General features: G+C 43.0%; 1 protein-coding gene across 1 annotated transcript in view; it reads left to right on the forward strand.

Annotated features, from left to right (window-relative positions):
• The window catches only part of hectd2 (HECT domain containing 2), a 98,119-nt gene that overhangs the window by 27,281 nt on the left and 53,697 nt on the right, over positions 1-17,141 (forward strand). Inside the window, exons 4-8 of the mRNA XM_079559911.1 lie at positions 2,165-2,303; positions 4,085-4,187; positions 7,902-7,991; positions 10,134-10,198; positions 10,347-10,392. Of these exons, the coding sequence (XP_079416037.1) occupies positions 2,165-2,303; positions 4,085-4,187; positions 7,902-7,991; positions 10,134-10,198; positions 10,347-10,392 (443 nt within the window). The remainder of the gene's footprint in view (positions 1-2,164; positions 2,304-4,084; positions 4,188-7,901; positions 7,992-10,133; positions 10,199-10,346; positions 10,393-17,141) is intronic.

Raw genomic sequence — 17,141 nt, forward strand, 5'->3', positions numbered from 1 at the left:
TGTCGCGGCTAATAGTGCCTTAGCTCCGGGAGAAAACCACTCGGCTACGACTCACTGTAGATGAAATGTGAGCAATAAACTACAAAATCAACAAGCCAGGCTCCGTGTGTGATCATCATAAAGGCTGCTTCAAGCAGTTGCCTGTTTTAGTGACGTTTTCAATGCATAATATGCTGCTTGTATTCAGTGAATTTTCCCGTTAGCTTGTCGCGGCTAGCTTGTTAGCTCCGGGAGAAAACCACTCGGCTATGACCCATTGTAGATGAAATGTGAGCAATAAACTTCCAAATCAACAAGCCTGGCTCCGTGTGTGATCATTGTTAAACGGTTCTTTATGTGTGTGGTGGTTTTATTGACTTTATTTGTGCATATTTCTCGTTTTCACGTGATGACTCGAGGTTTAGCTTAGCATTAGCTTTCTCCGGAGGCTCTGTGCATCATCAAGGCCCAGCGCAGAACCAGACACTGAAATAAGTGTTCTTGTCACCGGTTTTAATCCTGGGTGTTTCGGTAACAGAAACACTGATGTGTGTCTTTGTAAAAGTCTGCTGTGGCTCCGGTTCACAACACATGAAGCTAATCCTCCATGATGACTCTGTTTACATCTTAGGGCTAGACACTGCAGGGAGGGGGTTCTGCTGAGGGACAGTGGTTGGTTACTCGGCTGGTGACGGAAGGTCGGAGGCGTATCCTGGAGGTCGAGGGCGTTTCCTGAAGGAATCAGGCGTTTTATCCCATCAGAGTTTCTACAGATTACTAGAAAATACGTGAATGTGCCAAGGCAACACTTCAGGCATGGTTTTAATGAGGGAATGACTTAATGACATGATGTAAAGCTTGAAAAAGTCGATTTTGCATAATACCCCCCCTTTAAGACGACATTTTATGCAAAAAAATGGCCAAAATTGTGTATATTTTCAGCGGCAAAATCAAAATAATGGCTAGACCCAGATTTAAATTTATGGTTTTATTTTGTTGACATAGAAACAAATATTCTTTTTAAACATTTGTGTAAAAATTCGAATGTCTTCTAGTTTCAGTAAATCAGTCAGAAACACAGTTGCATAAAATTGCAAAAAATACCCCAGATCAAATCAGTCCATAAAACATCAACAAAAACATGAATTAAAGCGAAAGAGTTGATATAAAATACTTTCAGTTGTCATATGCACAAGTAAAAACAACAGTTGAGGCCTGTCTTACATCCTGACTGTTCTGGAACAGTCTTCATTTTAGCTTTAGCCTCAGCGTGTTTAGTCCTGACTCTGGGAACCACCGGGAGACCCCTCCCGACATGGTTCATACGGCTGTAACATGTCAGAGATGTTCTTTGGTGCCTGACCAGGAAAAGACTTATAATGATATAATGATAATATAAAAGACTGTAATAAGCAGAGCTGTTTTAAATTCTATTCTCTGAGCGACAGGAAGCCAGTGGAGAGACCGGAGCACTGGACTAATATGGTCGTATTTCCTGCTTCTTGTCAGGACTCGAGCAGCAGAATATATCTTTTTACAAAGGAAAATGACAAAATAGTAACGCACTGTAACTGTAATCTGATTACTGGTTAGGAAATAGTAATGCATTAGATTACTCGTTGTTAAAAAAAAGTAGTCAGATTAAAGTAGTGTGATACTAAGGTGTGGAATGAATGGGTGTTGGAGTTGTAGCTACTTCCTGGACATCTCCGGCTCGCTAATAACAAAATGATCTAAAATTAGCATCTTAAAGGGTAAGTTTCATCTGTTTTTGCAACATCAAAACTTGTTAAAGGAGAAAGCTAGCAAATCTCAACATTGGACACTGTGTGAAAAGTCAATGTTTTCACCCAACTGAACCATTTACAGCTCAAATGAATGAAAGTTAGTTTGTAGAGGGCAATTCATACAAAGTGCTTCACGGTGCTTTACAGAACAAGAAGGATCTGTTTCCAAGTCAGATCTTTGGCTGGTTTTCCCTAAAAAATGGACCATCCCTTTTCGATGCTTATTTTACGACGTTTGGATCATGTCCTGAAATCGCTCAGTTCTCCGCATTCCGTCATTGCCGTGAAGCTGTGACCTCCTTCACAACGCTCTGTAAATCCAAATATGGGCATTTCCTTTGTGCAAGATACTGTACTAACCGCGAATGATCCTGAACGCCTCTCCGATGTGTCCGCAGGGCGAGAGCTGCCTCCGATCGTCAGCGATGTGCGTCAGAAGCAGCGCCTGTGCATCGACACCCTGCCCCCCGAGGTCAAGGCCCCGTTCCCCTGCGACCCCGTCATCCCGCTGCGGACCAAGACCACCAAGGACTTCCAGTACGTGTCCGAGCTCCTCTCTGTCATTTCATTCTAGTGATTGATTGATGGATTGATGGGATTGATGGGATTGATTGATTGATTGATTGATTGATTGATTGATTGATTCACTGATTCATTGATTCACTGATTCATTGATTCATTGATTCATTGATTCATTGATTCATTGATTCATTGATTCATTGATTGTGTTTCTGATGGCTGTGCTTCAAAGATGGGACAGTTCTGGGTGAAAGTGGGTGATGAGTCAGGTGAGTCATTAGATAAATGGGATCCTGTGATAACGCTGGGTTAGTTACAATTAAGGCCCTTTTGCCCTTTTTAGGAACATGCTTCGTCAGAGCTGGGGAGGAGGAGTCTGTAAATCCGCCATGAATTCCCCCACGAGCGTGGTCATTATGGTAAATGGGGAGGAGCGAGCAGAAGCTGTCCATTTATATACAGTCTATGGCAGTGAAACCCCTAATAGGCCAGTTACAGTTCTCCAACCATTCACATGAAACACCACCAGGCCTTGAACTGGACTAAACCAAGACAAAAGTAGTTCTCTGTGAGAGCTAAGGATGTGCTCACACTTGCCCGTCTGAACCGTGCCGCGAAGGATAAAGGATACAAGAAATAAAACTGTATAACCGCTCATTTCCGCACCGGTCTGGTGTGACTGTGCTGTGGTGACTCTAGCAGTTATTTTGTGACGTTTGGCTTGTGCTGATTTTTTTTTTATTGAATTGAACATGCATCTGTCAATCAACAGTGGTTGCTCAGGACATTGGCAATTTTCGGACTCACTCGGCGGTATTTATTTATTGGTTTATTTGGTCGGGACAGTGCATGTTAATGAACACACATGGATGCATGTAAAGCCTTGGGCTAATTTCCATCCATTGTCCCCCAGTCACACTCTCAAACACACTCTCTGGCCTATTGTACATGTTTTTAGTGGTAGGGGAAACCGGAGTATCCGGAGGAAACCTACGCAGACACGGGGGAACATGCAAACTCTACACAGAAAGGCCCCGTCCAGGTGGGAATCGAACCCGAGACCTTCTTGCTGTGAAGCCAGAGCGCTGGTTAGTGGTGGTGTGGTGGCTTATGGGATGGCACATAGCTCCTAATCGCCCGTGAGGAACCTCCAGAGGTAAAGGAGGTGTGATAGGAAGTACAGGCTCCTTTCCTATCTCCTTCCTCAGTGACAGCACTATTCGGACGCTTCTTATCAGGGCGGATGCTGACACACATCATGTTTGGGCTTAGACCTCTTACCAATCTGCACCTTTCAGTTCAAGTGGTAAAGACTTGGGCAAAAACGCTATATAAATTGACAAATTTACCAAAGTGCTTTACAGCAAGGAACCAGTCACCCATTCACACTCTCCACCATATACACCAGTGTACGCAGACACTGGAGGGGGGTGAGGTGACATTACTCTGTTCGGAGTGGGTGACAGGACGGGATTTAGTTTTTCGTTATTGGGACAGCATGAATTCTTCTGTGAGAGTAGAAAGTGAGTGATAAATCAGAGGGGTAGACAAAAGAAGCTCATCGGGACAAAACAACGCGAGTTAGCTTTGAGCCCTGTTCATGAGATGCTCCTGTGTTGAGTTTTGAACTCTGATGCACACGAGGAATATGGAGGGAAAAGGACATGAGAGGCTTTACTGAAAGTCAATGAAAGCCCGCGTTAGCCGTGAGATCTGGGTCATGACCGAAAGCCCAAGATGGCGGATATGAGCGGTCCGAGTGTGGTTCCTTCTCTTCCTGATGTTCCTGTATGTTCCAGGGAGGACATGGAGCGAGCGGCCCAGACCAGCGACTGGAGGGAGGTGAGAGAGTTCTACCTCACCACCTTCGACTCTTTCATCGAAATCAACGCTGCTTTTAAGGTACAACACAGGACCTTGGCCTGGATGTAAACAGACGGATTAGAATGTCATTCAAAAACACTTGGCTCATTATACTGTACAATCATTTAGTTACTTTTAACACATTCTTTTGGTTGTTTGTTTGTTTGGTCTTTTTTTGATACCAGTAATTTCACGATGATTGGTTTTCGATACTGATACCTGAATGATACTTTTTCCGATACCTAATTATATTTAAATATTTGTCAACTATAAAGGAGATCAATTACGTTAATGTTTTCCTTTTCCTTACATTTAATTTCTTTCACAATACATTTATTTGAGGTGAAATTACCAAGAAACTTTTAACTAAAACTCTTTAACTAAAAAAGGGCTTTTTGGGAACAAAAACATCTCTTGAAAAGAAGCACATTTTCCCCAATTTCCCCCCCATTTTTTGTAATTTCCCCTTTTATCCCCAATTTTTCCACTCTTTCCCCCAATTATTTTTCTTAATCTTGCAACAACACAACGAAAGACTTCGACACTAGACATTCTAACATTCCACATGGCTTTTCACAAACCCAAAATGTTAGGGCTGGGACAAAATATCGGCTCGGATTTGGATCGCAAATTTGTGCTGCAATACCAAGTATCGATACTTTTTCAAGCATCGCAATACTTTCAATACTTGTGTCTTGTCTCATAATCGTCAATAAATGTGAAATGGCATTGGGTTTATAAACTTCGGACACATGACAATTTTCTTTTTTACAAGTTTTATACATAACATATTACAAATACGTATCAGATTGGCCCCTAAGTATCGTGATACGTATTGGATCAGCCCCTAAGGATCGTGATACGTATGGGATCAGGCCCTAAGTATCGCGATACGTATCGGATTGCCCCCTAAGTATCATGATACGTATCGGATTGGCCCCTAAGTATCGTGATACGTATCGGATTGGCCCTTAGTATCATGATACGTAACGGATCGGCGCCCAAGCATCGTGATACATATCGGATTGGCCCCTAAGTATCGTGATACGTATTGGATCATGAAAAAAGTGGATCGTCCCAGCCCCAACCCTTTCTGTAGCTTGCAGAACGCGAGACCTTTCACACGCTGAGACGCTAGACAGAGACGGAAAAAATGTGTCACCGTTTAACTGTTTCTGTTTATAGTATGTATAGAGACACATGCACAAGAGACTTTTTTGTTAATAGTATTTTGAGTTGAGGATCATTTTGATCAAGGCGAGACACGGCAGGTGAAAAACATAGATTTTTGGTTTCTTTACGATGCTTATTTTATGACATTTTGTTGCCAGCGAGCCAGAGATTTTCCCGGTAAATTTCTACATTGCGGTGCTCCTTTGTCTTTCCCACACATATTCATTCACAAATATTGACCTGTTTGGTATCCACGTGTAGCAGGAAAGACACTTTCCTGCTATCCACGTGTAGCAGGAAAGTGTAGCAGGAATATTGGCCATTTTAAGGCATCCAACTCATGTTTATCTACAGCTAAACGTTCAAATCGATATATCATAATGTTACTTTTTCCCCTGTCCTTGCCCTGTCTTGCCTTAAATCAGAAGGGTCGATTTTACAGCCTTTACCAAACTTAAAGGGGGCCTATTATGCAAAATCGACTTTTTCAAGCTTTACATCATGTTATTAAGTCATTCCCTCATTAAAACCATGCCTGAAGTGTTGCCTTGGCACATTCACGTATTTTCGAGTAATCTGTAGAAACTCTGATGGCGGCCATTTTAGGGATAAAACGCCTGATTCCTTCAGGAAACGCCCTCGACCTCCAGGATACGCCTCCGACCTTTCGTCACCAGCCGAGTAACCAACCACTGCTCCTCAGCAGAACCCCCTCCCCGCAGTGTCTAGCCCTAAGATGTAAACAGAGTCATCATGGAGGATTAGCTTCATGTGTTGTGAACCGGAGCCACAGCAGACTTTTACAAAGACACACATCAGTGTTTCTGTTACCGAAACACCCAGGATTAAAACCGGTGACAAGAACACTTATTTCAGTGTCTGGTTCTGCGCTGGGCCTTGATGATGCACAGAGCCTCCGGAGAAAGCTAATGCTAAGCTAAACCTCGAGTCATCACGTGGAAACGAGAAATATGCACAAATAAAGTCAATAAAACCACCACACACATAAAGAACCGTTTAACAATGATCACACACGGAGCCTGGCTTGTTGATTTGGAAGTTTATTGCTCACATTTCATCTACAATGGGTCATAGCCGAGTGGTTTTCTCCCGGAGCTAACAAGCTAGCCGCGACAAGCTAACGGGAAAATTCACTGAATACAACCAAATTATGCATTGAAAACGTCACTAAAACAGGCAACTGCTTGAAGCAGCCTTTATGATGATCACACACTGAGCCGGGCTTGTTGATTTCGTAGTTTATTGCTCACATTTCATCTACAGTGAGTCGTAGCCGAGTGGTTTTCTCCCGGAGCTAACAAGCTAGCCGCGATAAGCTAACGGGAAAATTCACTGAATACAAGCAGCATATTATGCATGGAAAACGTCACTAAAACAGGCAACTGCTTGAAGCAGCCTTTATGATGATCACACACGGAGCCTGGCTTGTTGATTGTGTAGTTTATTGCTCACATTTCATCTACAGTGAGTCGTAGCCGAGTGGTTTTCTCCCGGAGCTAAGGCACTATTAGCCGCGACAAGCTAACAACCTTCACCTTCACAACATTCATTGAAAACAGGCAGCATATTATGCACAAATAACGTCAATAAAGCCGGCAACTACTCGAAGCAGCCTTTACGATGATCACACAATGAGCCTGGCTTTACACATTTGTGGTTTATTACAGACTTTTCATCAACAATGAGCTGTAGTCGATTATAACAAGCTAACGGGTAACCTCGAAAAACCATTGTCCACCTGCACAGATAATGTCCGTCTTTGAATCGTATGGGCTCCTGCAGATCCTGGTGTCGTCCATGGGGGTATAGTTAGAGATCCATAGGGCATGGCAGATGCAAAGAGAGAGCCTCCAAACAGCAGTTATTTTTCAGGCAAGAGCCCCTTCCAAGCGTCCGGTGTGGAAGGTTCGTTTCCAAATAATATCCTGTGTGGCCATTGTTCACAAAGTGATAAACAGTAGCTCCTTTCCAACAATAAAAATTAAAATGCACCGATCGTAGTTTCAATACAGTTGAGACAACGAGCGCAGTGTTGTTGTGATGCCACAGACAGCGTGTGGAGGGGGCGTGTCGGAAAGGGTCAGAGGTTCTTAAAGAGACAGAGGCCTATTTCAAGTCATTTGCTAACGCCATTTTGAAAGAGCAATTTTATATAAGGCAGTTATTCTAATTTACTGCATTGACAGACCAACAGAAGGTTTCGTCATCATTGTAGTGTGCTATAGACTGGTGCTATGTGGCTGAAAAAAGCATAATACCCCCTCTTTAATCAATTTCCATCCTGAGCTCTCTGACTTTATAAACCAGCAGTCCATTCAATCGTAGCTCATATTTGCTTAATGTTCAAGGTTTGATTTTTATTTTGTGTAACATTTTAGTCCCTAGATCTGAGGCCAAACATTGGTTTTAATGACCAAACAATAGCACATTCTACAAAGATTACATTTAAGACGTTACTTTTGCCTGACCTTCAGTTTTCACCATGGGAAAACGTTTGGCTCTGTACCGTTTTCTCATGCCCCGCCCCTCTCTCTCTTTTTTCATATCTTTGTCCCGCAGAGGGAGGCGAACGGATCCTTTAACACCATCGACGACTCTGGGGTCAACGCCAGGTTTGTCAACGCGGTTTACGACGCGCTGCTCAACACGGTAAGCCTACATGTGTGTTATAAGGCGGACAGTAGAGTATATACAGTGTCTTTAGGGCCGCTGTCTGTAAAAACCTGATCCACTGCTGGGTTTGAGAGCGTATAATGAGACCGTTATGACGTCCTGCTTTTGTTTGGAGCCTCATAAAATGCGCACTTTCCATAGGCCTGATTGTGGAGGCTGTAAAATGTGTACAATTCTCTGCCGTTTCGTAAAACCACTTCAGCTTGTTGCGGTTACAGTCTGTAACCATGGTTCTCTGAGTGAAGACACTATTGCTTCGTTCATGCAGTCCTTGGGAACACATCTTCATTATCAGTTAGGCTTTAACTGTTGTAGTTAAGTAGTTATTGTTAGTTGTTAGTCACACTCAGCTAATGAATTGAGTAACTCATGCCCCTAGAGGCCATGAGCGCCACTGCAGGTGTCGTAGCATGTTGCGTTTTTTACTCATTAATTGTCCGTGAGAGTAAATACTACGCTGACAGGAAATACAGATGCAGATAGGGATATTGTACATCCAATTACACAATGGAGATTTTTTTTTTCACTCAAACTTGGCTGTAAACACTGCTAAAGTGGCGCTAGCCCGCAGTTACCTTTGCCCGTTATCCTGTTAGCTTCTTCTTCGTGATTTCATTAGTGTGTATTGCGCCTCCGACCTGGTGCAGGAAAGTGGCAAGCACGGTTTTCTGGCCAGAGACACCAGACACATCTCCCTGAGGAACTACGGAAAGGATTTATTAAAGCAATACTAAGTAACGTGTTTACCTTAATGAATCATTTTTGTAGTCCTTCTGGGGGTAATACAAGTGTTAATGGGATGATTAGAGGGTCTTTCATCTCCCCCTGGTGTCTCTGGACAGAAAACCATGCTTGCAACTTGACTGCCACCGGGTCGGAGGTGCAATACACACTAATGGAATCACGAAGAAGAAGCTAACAGGATAACGGGAAAAGCTAACTAGCACCACTTAAACAGTACTGATCATGACTTGTTCAAATATCATGACTTGTTCACAGTTCTTAACTTCTGTATGAGCGTCTAAAAGTGAAAGTTAACATATGGCACAGTTGATTTTTACTTTCACTTCTGTCTGGATTGAGCCGAGAGGCCGATGAGAACTGGGTTATATTAAAGTCCATTTTATAAATTAGGATAGGAGAAAATTCACGCATGATTTTTCCTATCGCTGTTCAATATAAAGGGCATAATATACAATAATTACGTTGTATTTTTTTGTTGATGAGTACTCTGTCCCATTTAGTGGCCAGATTTTGCATATACAAAGATTTTTTGATGCAGGACTAAAGCACAGTGAATATAAATGTCCTTGGCCACTCCCATAACGAACCAGACCACTTTACCCTAAAAAGACTTGAAACACAAACTTACGGGCGCTGCCCCTCCCTAAATGAACCGGTCTCAAGTGAACTGAACTGGTCTCGTGATTTCGAAATGTGCCTTTTAAGTGTAAATTCATCATTTATTAAGGCTAAATAAGGTGTAGTTATTATAAAGCGTTACCGAAATGTCTTGTATTATGGTAATAGGGCCCCAAATCTGATACAAAAGTGAGAGGAAGCTGCGTGAGAAAAACTGAGCAAAGGCTTGGAAAATGACCCCCCTTGTCGCTAATATAAACAAATGTCAAACTCCAAAGGAAACAGGTCGTGAATGCTCGGAGTGTCAGATGAGGTAACGACCTGCTAAAACCACCGGAGCTACGTGGGACTGCACAAAATATAGTGGCATCTTAAAACTATTATGCCTGTGTGATGCCTTAAATGCTAACGGATGAGTAACTCGCTCGTCTATTTCATGCCCCTTAATTGTGTTGTAGCAACCTAAAACAATATGTTAGAGTCAGAAAACTTCCATGTGTATGGTTTTGCCATGATCGTAGAAGTAATCCAATTTTTCGATAAGTTTAGACGGCAGGGTAGGTCACTTTGCTTGGTGGCAACCTCCCAGTCGTGGCCCAAAGTAAAGCATCGCTACAAATGTCTCTACATTGTTTAGTACTGCTAACGTTTCTTTTTGGTAATCAGGCTGCTTTTACAGAACACTGAAGGGCAACACATTTTGCTCCACTGCTCGTAAACCAGGCGTTGAAGAGAATGCTTTGTTTTGTGCTTTAGCCTCAGGACATCCAGAAGTCCGTGCTGAAGGGGATCATCAACAGCCTGCTGCGGGAGTGGAAAGGGTGAGACAACTTACTCAATTCAGAACATGCTTGTAAAGGTCTGAGCACAGAGAGACTACACAGCTTGCAGTTTGTTTGTCTTTTCTGCAGTTTTGCCCGTGCACTTGTTTATTGAACTTGTTCGTTTTGGGGTGGTTTGGGGTTTCAGGCCTCGGACGAAAGACGACCTCCGAGCTTACTTCATCCTGATTCAGGTAAGGCTATGTCCATTTAGAGCTATCAACTTGAAACTTGTGTTGTGCTTTGCCGTTGGCCATGTTCGGATGACGTTGCCTTGACGACGAGAGGCCGAGCGTTACAATGACATGTCCACGGTCCATTTTACACACGTCAAATCACGCATTCTGGTTTACACAGTGTCCTTATGTCTTTAATCCAGGGGTGTCAATTTCATTTTGGGTCTCGGGCCGAAATACAGCTCCCACGGCGGGTCGCGGGCCACATATAATAGATGTTCCCAATAAATGAATAATAACAAGCTGTGATTTGGTCAAAGCCCCAACTTGACTGTAGCTTCATTAATAACAATGGCTTACACTTGCATTGCACTTTTACAAGCCTGTGTCTTACATAGTAGTCATTTTGTATTCACTCCACTCTTGGTGGTAGTGAGCTGTTATTGAAGCCACAGCTGTCCTGGGGCAGACTGTCCATTTACCACGTGGCTATATAATGTGTTGTTCATATCCTTATTATGTCAGTGCCCTCTGCTGGACATGTGTGGAACTCTTTACTTTTTTTAATGTAATGCCCCCTAGTGGCTAGAATGAGCATTATGGTTATTTAAAAAAATCATAACATAATAGACTTACTTTTTTTTTTACATACTCTGCAATTCATGCTCTACAGGGCAGGGGCCAGATTGAATCATCTCGCGGGCCGTATGTTTGACACCCCTGCTTTAATGTAATAATGTAGCATACATTAATTTCCTAGATTTTAACTTCATTTTTATACAATGCTTGGTGTTAAAGGAACAGGCCACTGTTTTTACATACTGAGATACCTGTCTTCCCTCAGTCACGCAAAACAAGCACAGATGTTGTTAGCATTTGGCCACTCCCAGCATATTCCTATGGCTCCAAACGGGTTGAAGTTAGAAGCGACCAAGCTCTTCCATGGGTACACACAAAGACCAGACAGGTACGCAACAACTCGTCTAAGTTCAGATAAGAACATATCTCAGTATGGAAAAACGGTGGCCTGTTCTTTCAATGTTTTTACCTGGGCCTCAAGAGACATCACATGGAGCCTCCATTGTTCTGTCTGTGTCCTCTCTTCCTCCTCTCATCATCGTGTTTGTACTTATCTTTCCCCCTCGGTCTTCTGCTGTTGTCGTCTTTTCTCACCTCCTTGTCTCTGTACTCGTCCGATCATCGCCATCCTCACCAACGTCTGAAGCAAACGTGCTCTTTGTCCCCAGACTTTCTCCAGAGTTTAAAATTGTAGCGAGTCCGTGTGAGAGAAAAAGAAAGGCCTGCATGCTGTAGGTCTCGGCACAGTCACAGCTTTAGCTCACTCATTTTCAGCTGAATATTTACAGAAACGATGCAAGGGGAACTTCTAGGACAATTTCTTGTTGTGGAGTGGTGCTGCACTGTTTATTGTCCCACCGAAACACATGAAAAGCAGTTCCGCCTTGATGTTCATGACAGAACCCTAACCCTAGGCTATCATCCTGTGTTTTCCCCTTTTGTCGAGTACATGGCTCATTATTTAGTAGGGTTGGGCGATGTCCCACCATCATGATGGACGATGATATCGTCCATTTCTCATTATAAGCATTTTTTTAAAGACATTTACATATCCTATATATATGCTGCATATTACTATGTATGCTAGGAAAATGTGAGATTGCAGGATAAATGGATCTAAACTAAACATGATTTGAACAGTCACGGAACACGACTTTTGCAAAAGAAATGTGTTAAAACTTGTGCGTAAAGTCTGAGAGGACGACTTATTCAGAGCGTGAACTCCAAGGCTCTTATCACACTAATACAAATGTAAATCGGAGTTTATTATTTGCTTTTGCTCCGTTTTAACGTGATGTTTAAGAAACAGTGGGTGAACGGGACAATATTTAGAAGTTTGCGTCGTAGCCTACATCACGCGCCGTCCGGTCAGTGTGCTCGTAACCTCGTAACCCCTGCACCGCGCCTTTCTCTCTCCTCTCTCTTTCCTCTCTCGGTCCTTCGTGAGAATAATCTGCGCGCTCATCTAGCTCTGATGTGAGAGCCATCTCGTCATTTTAAAACGGTTTAAGTTTCCGTACGCAGCAAAGCAAAGCAAAACCACGCGCTGTTAAACTCTGAGCTGCAGAGAGAGAGACAGAGCCCCGCGCGTCAGAAAGAGATCAGCGCTGGGTCTTTACGTTAATAATTACGGCTAACACATCGTGGCTTCTGGCAGGCTACTGACACTAGCGTGCATATTAGTTACATCATTTAACATACATTTACAGTGCAATCCCTGCAAAGTGTGTAGGTTTACAAGGCCTACAGAAGTCCAGTGCGTGTTTCTGACAGGAGGGGGCGTGGCAACATCACGATGGAGAGCAACCATCGTGATGTTGCTCATCCATCACGATGGACGATGATATCCTCCATCGGCACAACCCTATTATTTAGCAATTTTGAGGACATCTTGGCTTTGGCTGTCCAGGGCAAACTCCACCAAAGTTACACAGTTACACAGTCATGAGTGTTTGATGCTTATGCAGCAACGAAAGTGGGAAAGTTAATCCAGTGACATATTAAAATACCTTATTGGGTAGACTGTCCCAAAAAATTCCAACTCCCATTTAAAACTATCGACAGTCACCAGCGTGTGCTTTAGCCGAATGTACCATTGGCCCCTTTTTCGGAACAGCCCCCAGACTTTTTCCACTGCAGCAGCTGGCACCTCTGCTCTTTCCTTTCCCTCACACCACTCCTTGACTTCTTCTATACATCCATTCATTCAGTCCAGTCAAGCTTTGCACCAATTACCACCAAACATTTGGCCTAAGTGCGCTAAATCAGGACTTAACCAGTCTGGAATGAGGACGGAACCAGGTCTGAGTATGGTGCTAGCATACCCTTGACTTAACCTGCAGGATCAGGTTATGTCTCCATTTGAAGTAAGAAGGCGGCTCTTTGACCAGTCACAGGAGAGAATCCGGCTGGTCTTCGAGGCAAACTCTGCTGGTGTGGTTCTCAGTTACATGATATCATGAGTGTTACAGTGTTAAAGATTGGGTTTGGACATTCAGATGAACCGTCCCTGGATTCTTAGCGCTGGGTCCAGAACAAACTGAAGGTGCGTCAGAGTTTCCGAAAGGTGCCAATATAAACCCTCTGCACTGAAATTCATTGATGCAGGTAAAGATTGCAGAGAGGACAATTCACCCGTTTGCATCCCTCAAGATATGCCCAAAGGGCTTTATATCAAGGAACCAGTCACCAATATACACTCTCATTCATACACCTATGAACGCAGACACTGGAGCCATGTCATGACACAGATGGTAGACACTGTGACAGGTCTAAGCAGGACTAAAGGTCTAAACAAAATTAAATGGGTCTTAAAAGGATTAAACTGGTCTAAACAGGAGTAAACTGGTCTAAACATGAGTAAACCAGGTCTAAACAGGCCTAAACCAGGTCTAAACAGGACAAAACCAGGTCTAAACACGAGGAAACCAGGTCTAAACAGGATTAAACTGGTCTTAACAGGAGTAAGCCATGTCTTAACAGGACAAAACCAGGTCTTAACAGGAGTAAACCAGGTCTAAACAGGACTAAATGGGTCTTAAAAGGATCAAACTGGTCTAAACAGGAGTAAACTGGTCTGAACAGGAGTAAATGGGTTTTAAAAGGATTAAACAGGTCTAAACTGGATTACACTGGTCTAAACAGGAGTAAACCAGGTCTAAACAGGTCTATACCAGTTCTTTCATTACATTCATTATGTCTTCTTGATAACAAAATGTAGTTTTTTAGGTTCTGTTTGAAAGACACCACTGAAGACACCACATAAGCAATAAACCTGTCAGTGTGTCAGCACAAGTACAAGCGCTGGATCCAGGAGGCCATAGAGATCAGAAAGCACGGAATAAGATCCATCATTAGAGATGAGGGCGCCTTTACCTTGGCGCACACATGGGACGCACTTCTCCACTAACCAGCACTGGGCGGAAGGCGTGGTGGCCACACTGACAGGTTTATTGCTTCTGTCAGTGTGGCCACGTCTGGGAAGAACAACATCCCCACAGACGCATCATGCACGTCGGGAGACGCCTCAGATGAAGCTCCTTGTCCGTCGAAACGCGTAAGGTATTTGAACAAGCTTTGTTTGTTTTACCTGGTGTCTTTCAAAAATAACATAATAATAATAATAAATTAAAAAAATAAATAAATTAGGTCGAAACCAGGTCTAAACAGGTTAAACAGGTCTAAACCAGGTCTAATAGGACAAAACCAGGTCTAAATAGGTGTAAACCAGGTCTAAACCAGAGTAAACCAAGCCTAAACAGGACAAAACTGGTCTTAACAGGAATAAAACATGTCTAAACAGGATTAAACCGGTCTTAACAGGACTAAATTAGGTCTAAACAAGACTGAACTGGTCTTAACAGGGCTAAACCAGGTCTTAACAGGTCTAAACTGGCCTAAATAGAACTAAACCAAGGCTAAACCAGGTCTTAACAGGTCTAAACTGGCCGAAACAGAACTAAACCAAGGCTAAATCAGGTCTTAACTGGTCTAAACTGGCCTAACCAGAACTAAACCAAGGCTAAACCAGGTCTTAACAGGTCTAAACTGGCCTAACCAGAACTAAACCAAGGCTAAACCAGGTCTTAACAGGTCTAAACTGGCCTAAATAGAACTAAACCAGGACTAAACCAGGTCTTAACAGGTCTAAACTGGCCTAAATAGAACTAAACCAGGGCTAAACCAGGTCCTAACAGGTCTAAACTGGCCTAAATAGAACTAAACCAGGACTAAACCAGGTCTTAACAGGTCTAAACTGGCCTAAATAGAACTAAACCAGGGCTAAACCAGGTCCTAACAGGTCTAAACTGGCCTAAATAGAACTAAACCAGGTCTACCCAGTCCACTGAGTGCCTCTCCCTCTCTTCCCGCTCATTCCCATACAAGGCTGTGGGAATCAGGCGGCGATAAAGTCAAGAATCCGCAGTAGTTTAGCTGCGGTTCCACGCTCCATAGAAACGCACATATGGTCCCCGGAGACACATGCACGCTCACCCACTCGTGCACACACCCTCACACGTGCACGCCCACACTCGTACACTCCGGGACGGGGTGAGGTCATGTTGGATCAGAGCTCGTTGGTTTCCTGTCTGATGGTGACCGGACTGGCTCTTTCAAGTGTCCAGATGAAAGAGAATTTAAAAAAGCGTATTTCTCCCGATGAAAAAATGCCACAAAAAACATCTGCCGTGTTTGTTTCCTTTTGTATTGCCTTATCCTGTTCACTTTCAGTTTCTGCTTTCTTCTTCTTCTTCTTCTGTCCTCCACATTTTGACTGAACCGGGAACATTTTCTCCAGTTCGGCTTTACCCCAATCTAAAAGCCTGTCAAGTAAAGAGCAACAGTGCTGCGATTTTGTCATGTTTTCATTCCCTTTCTGTCTCCTGTTTTGTCGCTTTTTGCGTTTTTATTGTCCGGTTTTTGATGTTTTTTTAAGCTTTTAGATTTGGGTGAAGCAAAAACTGAAGAAAGTGAGAGGTTAATGGACTTTTTGGGGGAATCCTTGTAACACATGCTGGAAAACCAACAAGACGCCTCAAGAAAAGAAATAGCCCATTGAAATACTTGTGTGACATGAAAGTACTGCGAAGGGCCGAGTATTAGGGGTGATGTCTGGTTCTGCTTTGAGAGCTGACGAGTGGAACAGCCCGCAAAGATTTTCCACGATTATATATGTGCTTCTGTCTCGTCATTCGGAGTTACGCAGTGGAACATCTGCTCTGCCCGACGACTAAAGAGGATCAGACTGAAGAGGGAGACGAGGACTTCACAGGAAAATATGTGTATAAAAATACCCTGAATTACCGAGGGTTTGGTGGACAAAATCTGAAGAGTGGACTGGGGAAGGTCCAGATTTATGGTTGTATTTTGTTGATACATTAGCCACAAAGTTTTGTTTAGAGTGAGCTTCAGATATTTTGTTTAGTTTTTGGATGCGCTAGATATTAGCAAGGCCGGATTTATGCAGGGGCTTACCGGGGCTAAGCCCAGGGGCCCAGCATGTTGAGGGGCCCATGGGTATAAGGAGAAAAGTAGAGAGTTCCCTCTCTTTGCAGAATCCTTCACACGCTTAATCAGATGACTTTGTATCTGTTGTACCTTAAAAAAAAGGTCTAAACCAGTTCCAAACATGGTTTGTGCCATTTTCATTGAGTTTCATTGAGTCAGATCCCCCTTTTAAATATGCCCCCCCACCAGTCTGGCAGTAGGAAAGGTTCTTCCACGAGGGCCATGGATAGAACTCAAATTGGGGTCATTATGTTAAACTGTTTTTTCACAAATTTGTAATTTTTTAGACTAGTACTATGTTTAAGAAGTTACTTCTGCATGTTCAAATAAAAATAAATCATAAAATCATTCATGTATCTTTTCAGTGTAGACAGAGAGAGAGAAATCCGACAGACAGACATACAGTATATGGGGGCGCTGAAAAAACTTTGGCCCCGGGTTCCATTTTAAATCCGGCCCTGGATATTAGTGAAAAGAAATCTGTAAAAATTCTAATTTTTTTTGCCTTTTTTTGATAGTTTAAAGTACACTAAATCAGGCTAGGAATTATGTATTGAACACCTAACATCTAAGTTTTAATGTCAGAGTATAAAAAAGACGAGACACACCCTTTACAATGGTTTTATTATGACATTTTGTTGCTAGCAATACGGAGATTTTATAGGAAGTGACAACTACTC

The sequence above is a fragment of the Gobius niger genome (genome assembly GCF_951799975.1).
Source record: "Gobius niger genome assembly, chromosome: 7".
In the NCBI taxonomy this organism is placed as follows: Eukaryota; Metazoa; Chordata; class Actinopteri; order Gobiiformes; family Gobiidae; genus Gobius; species Gobius niger.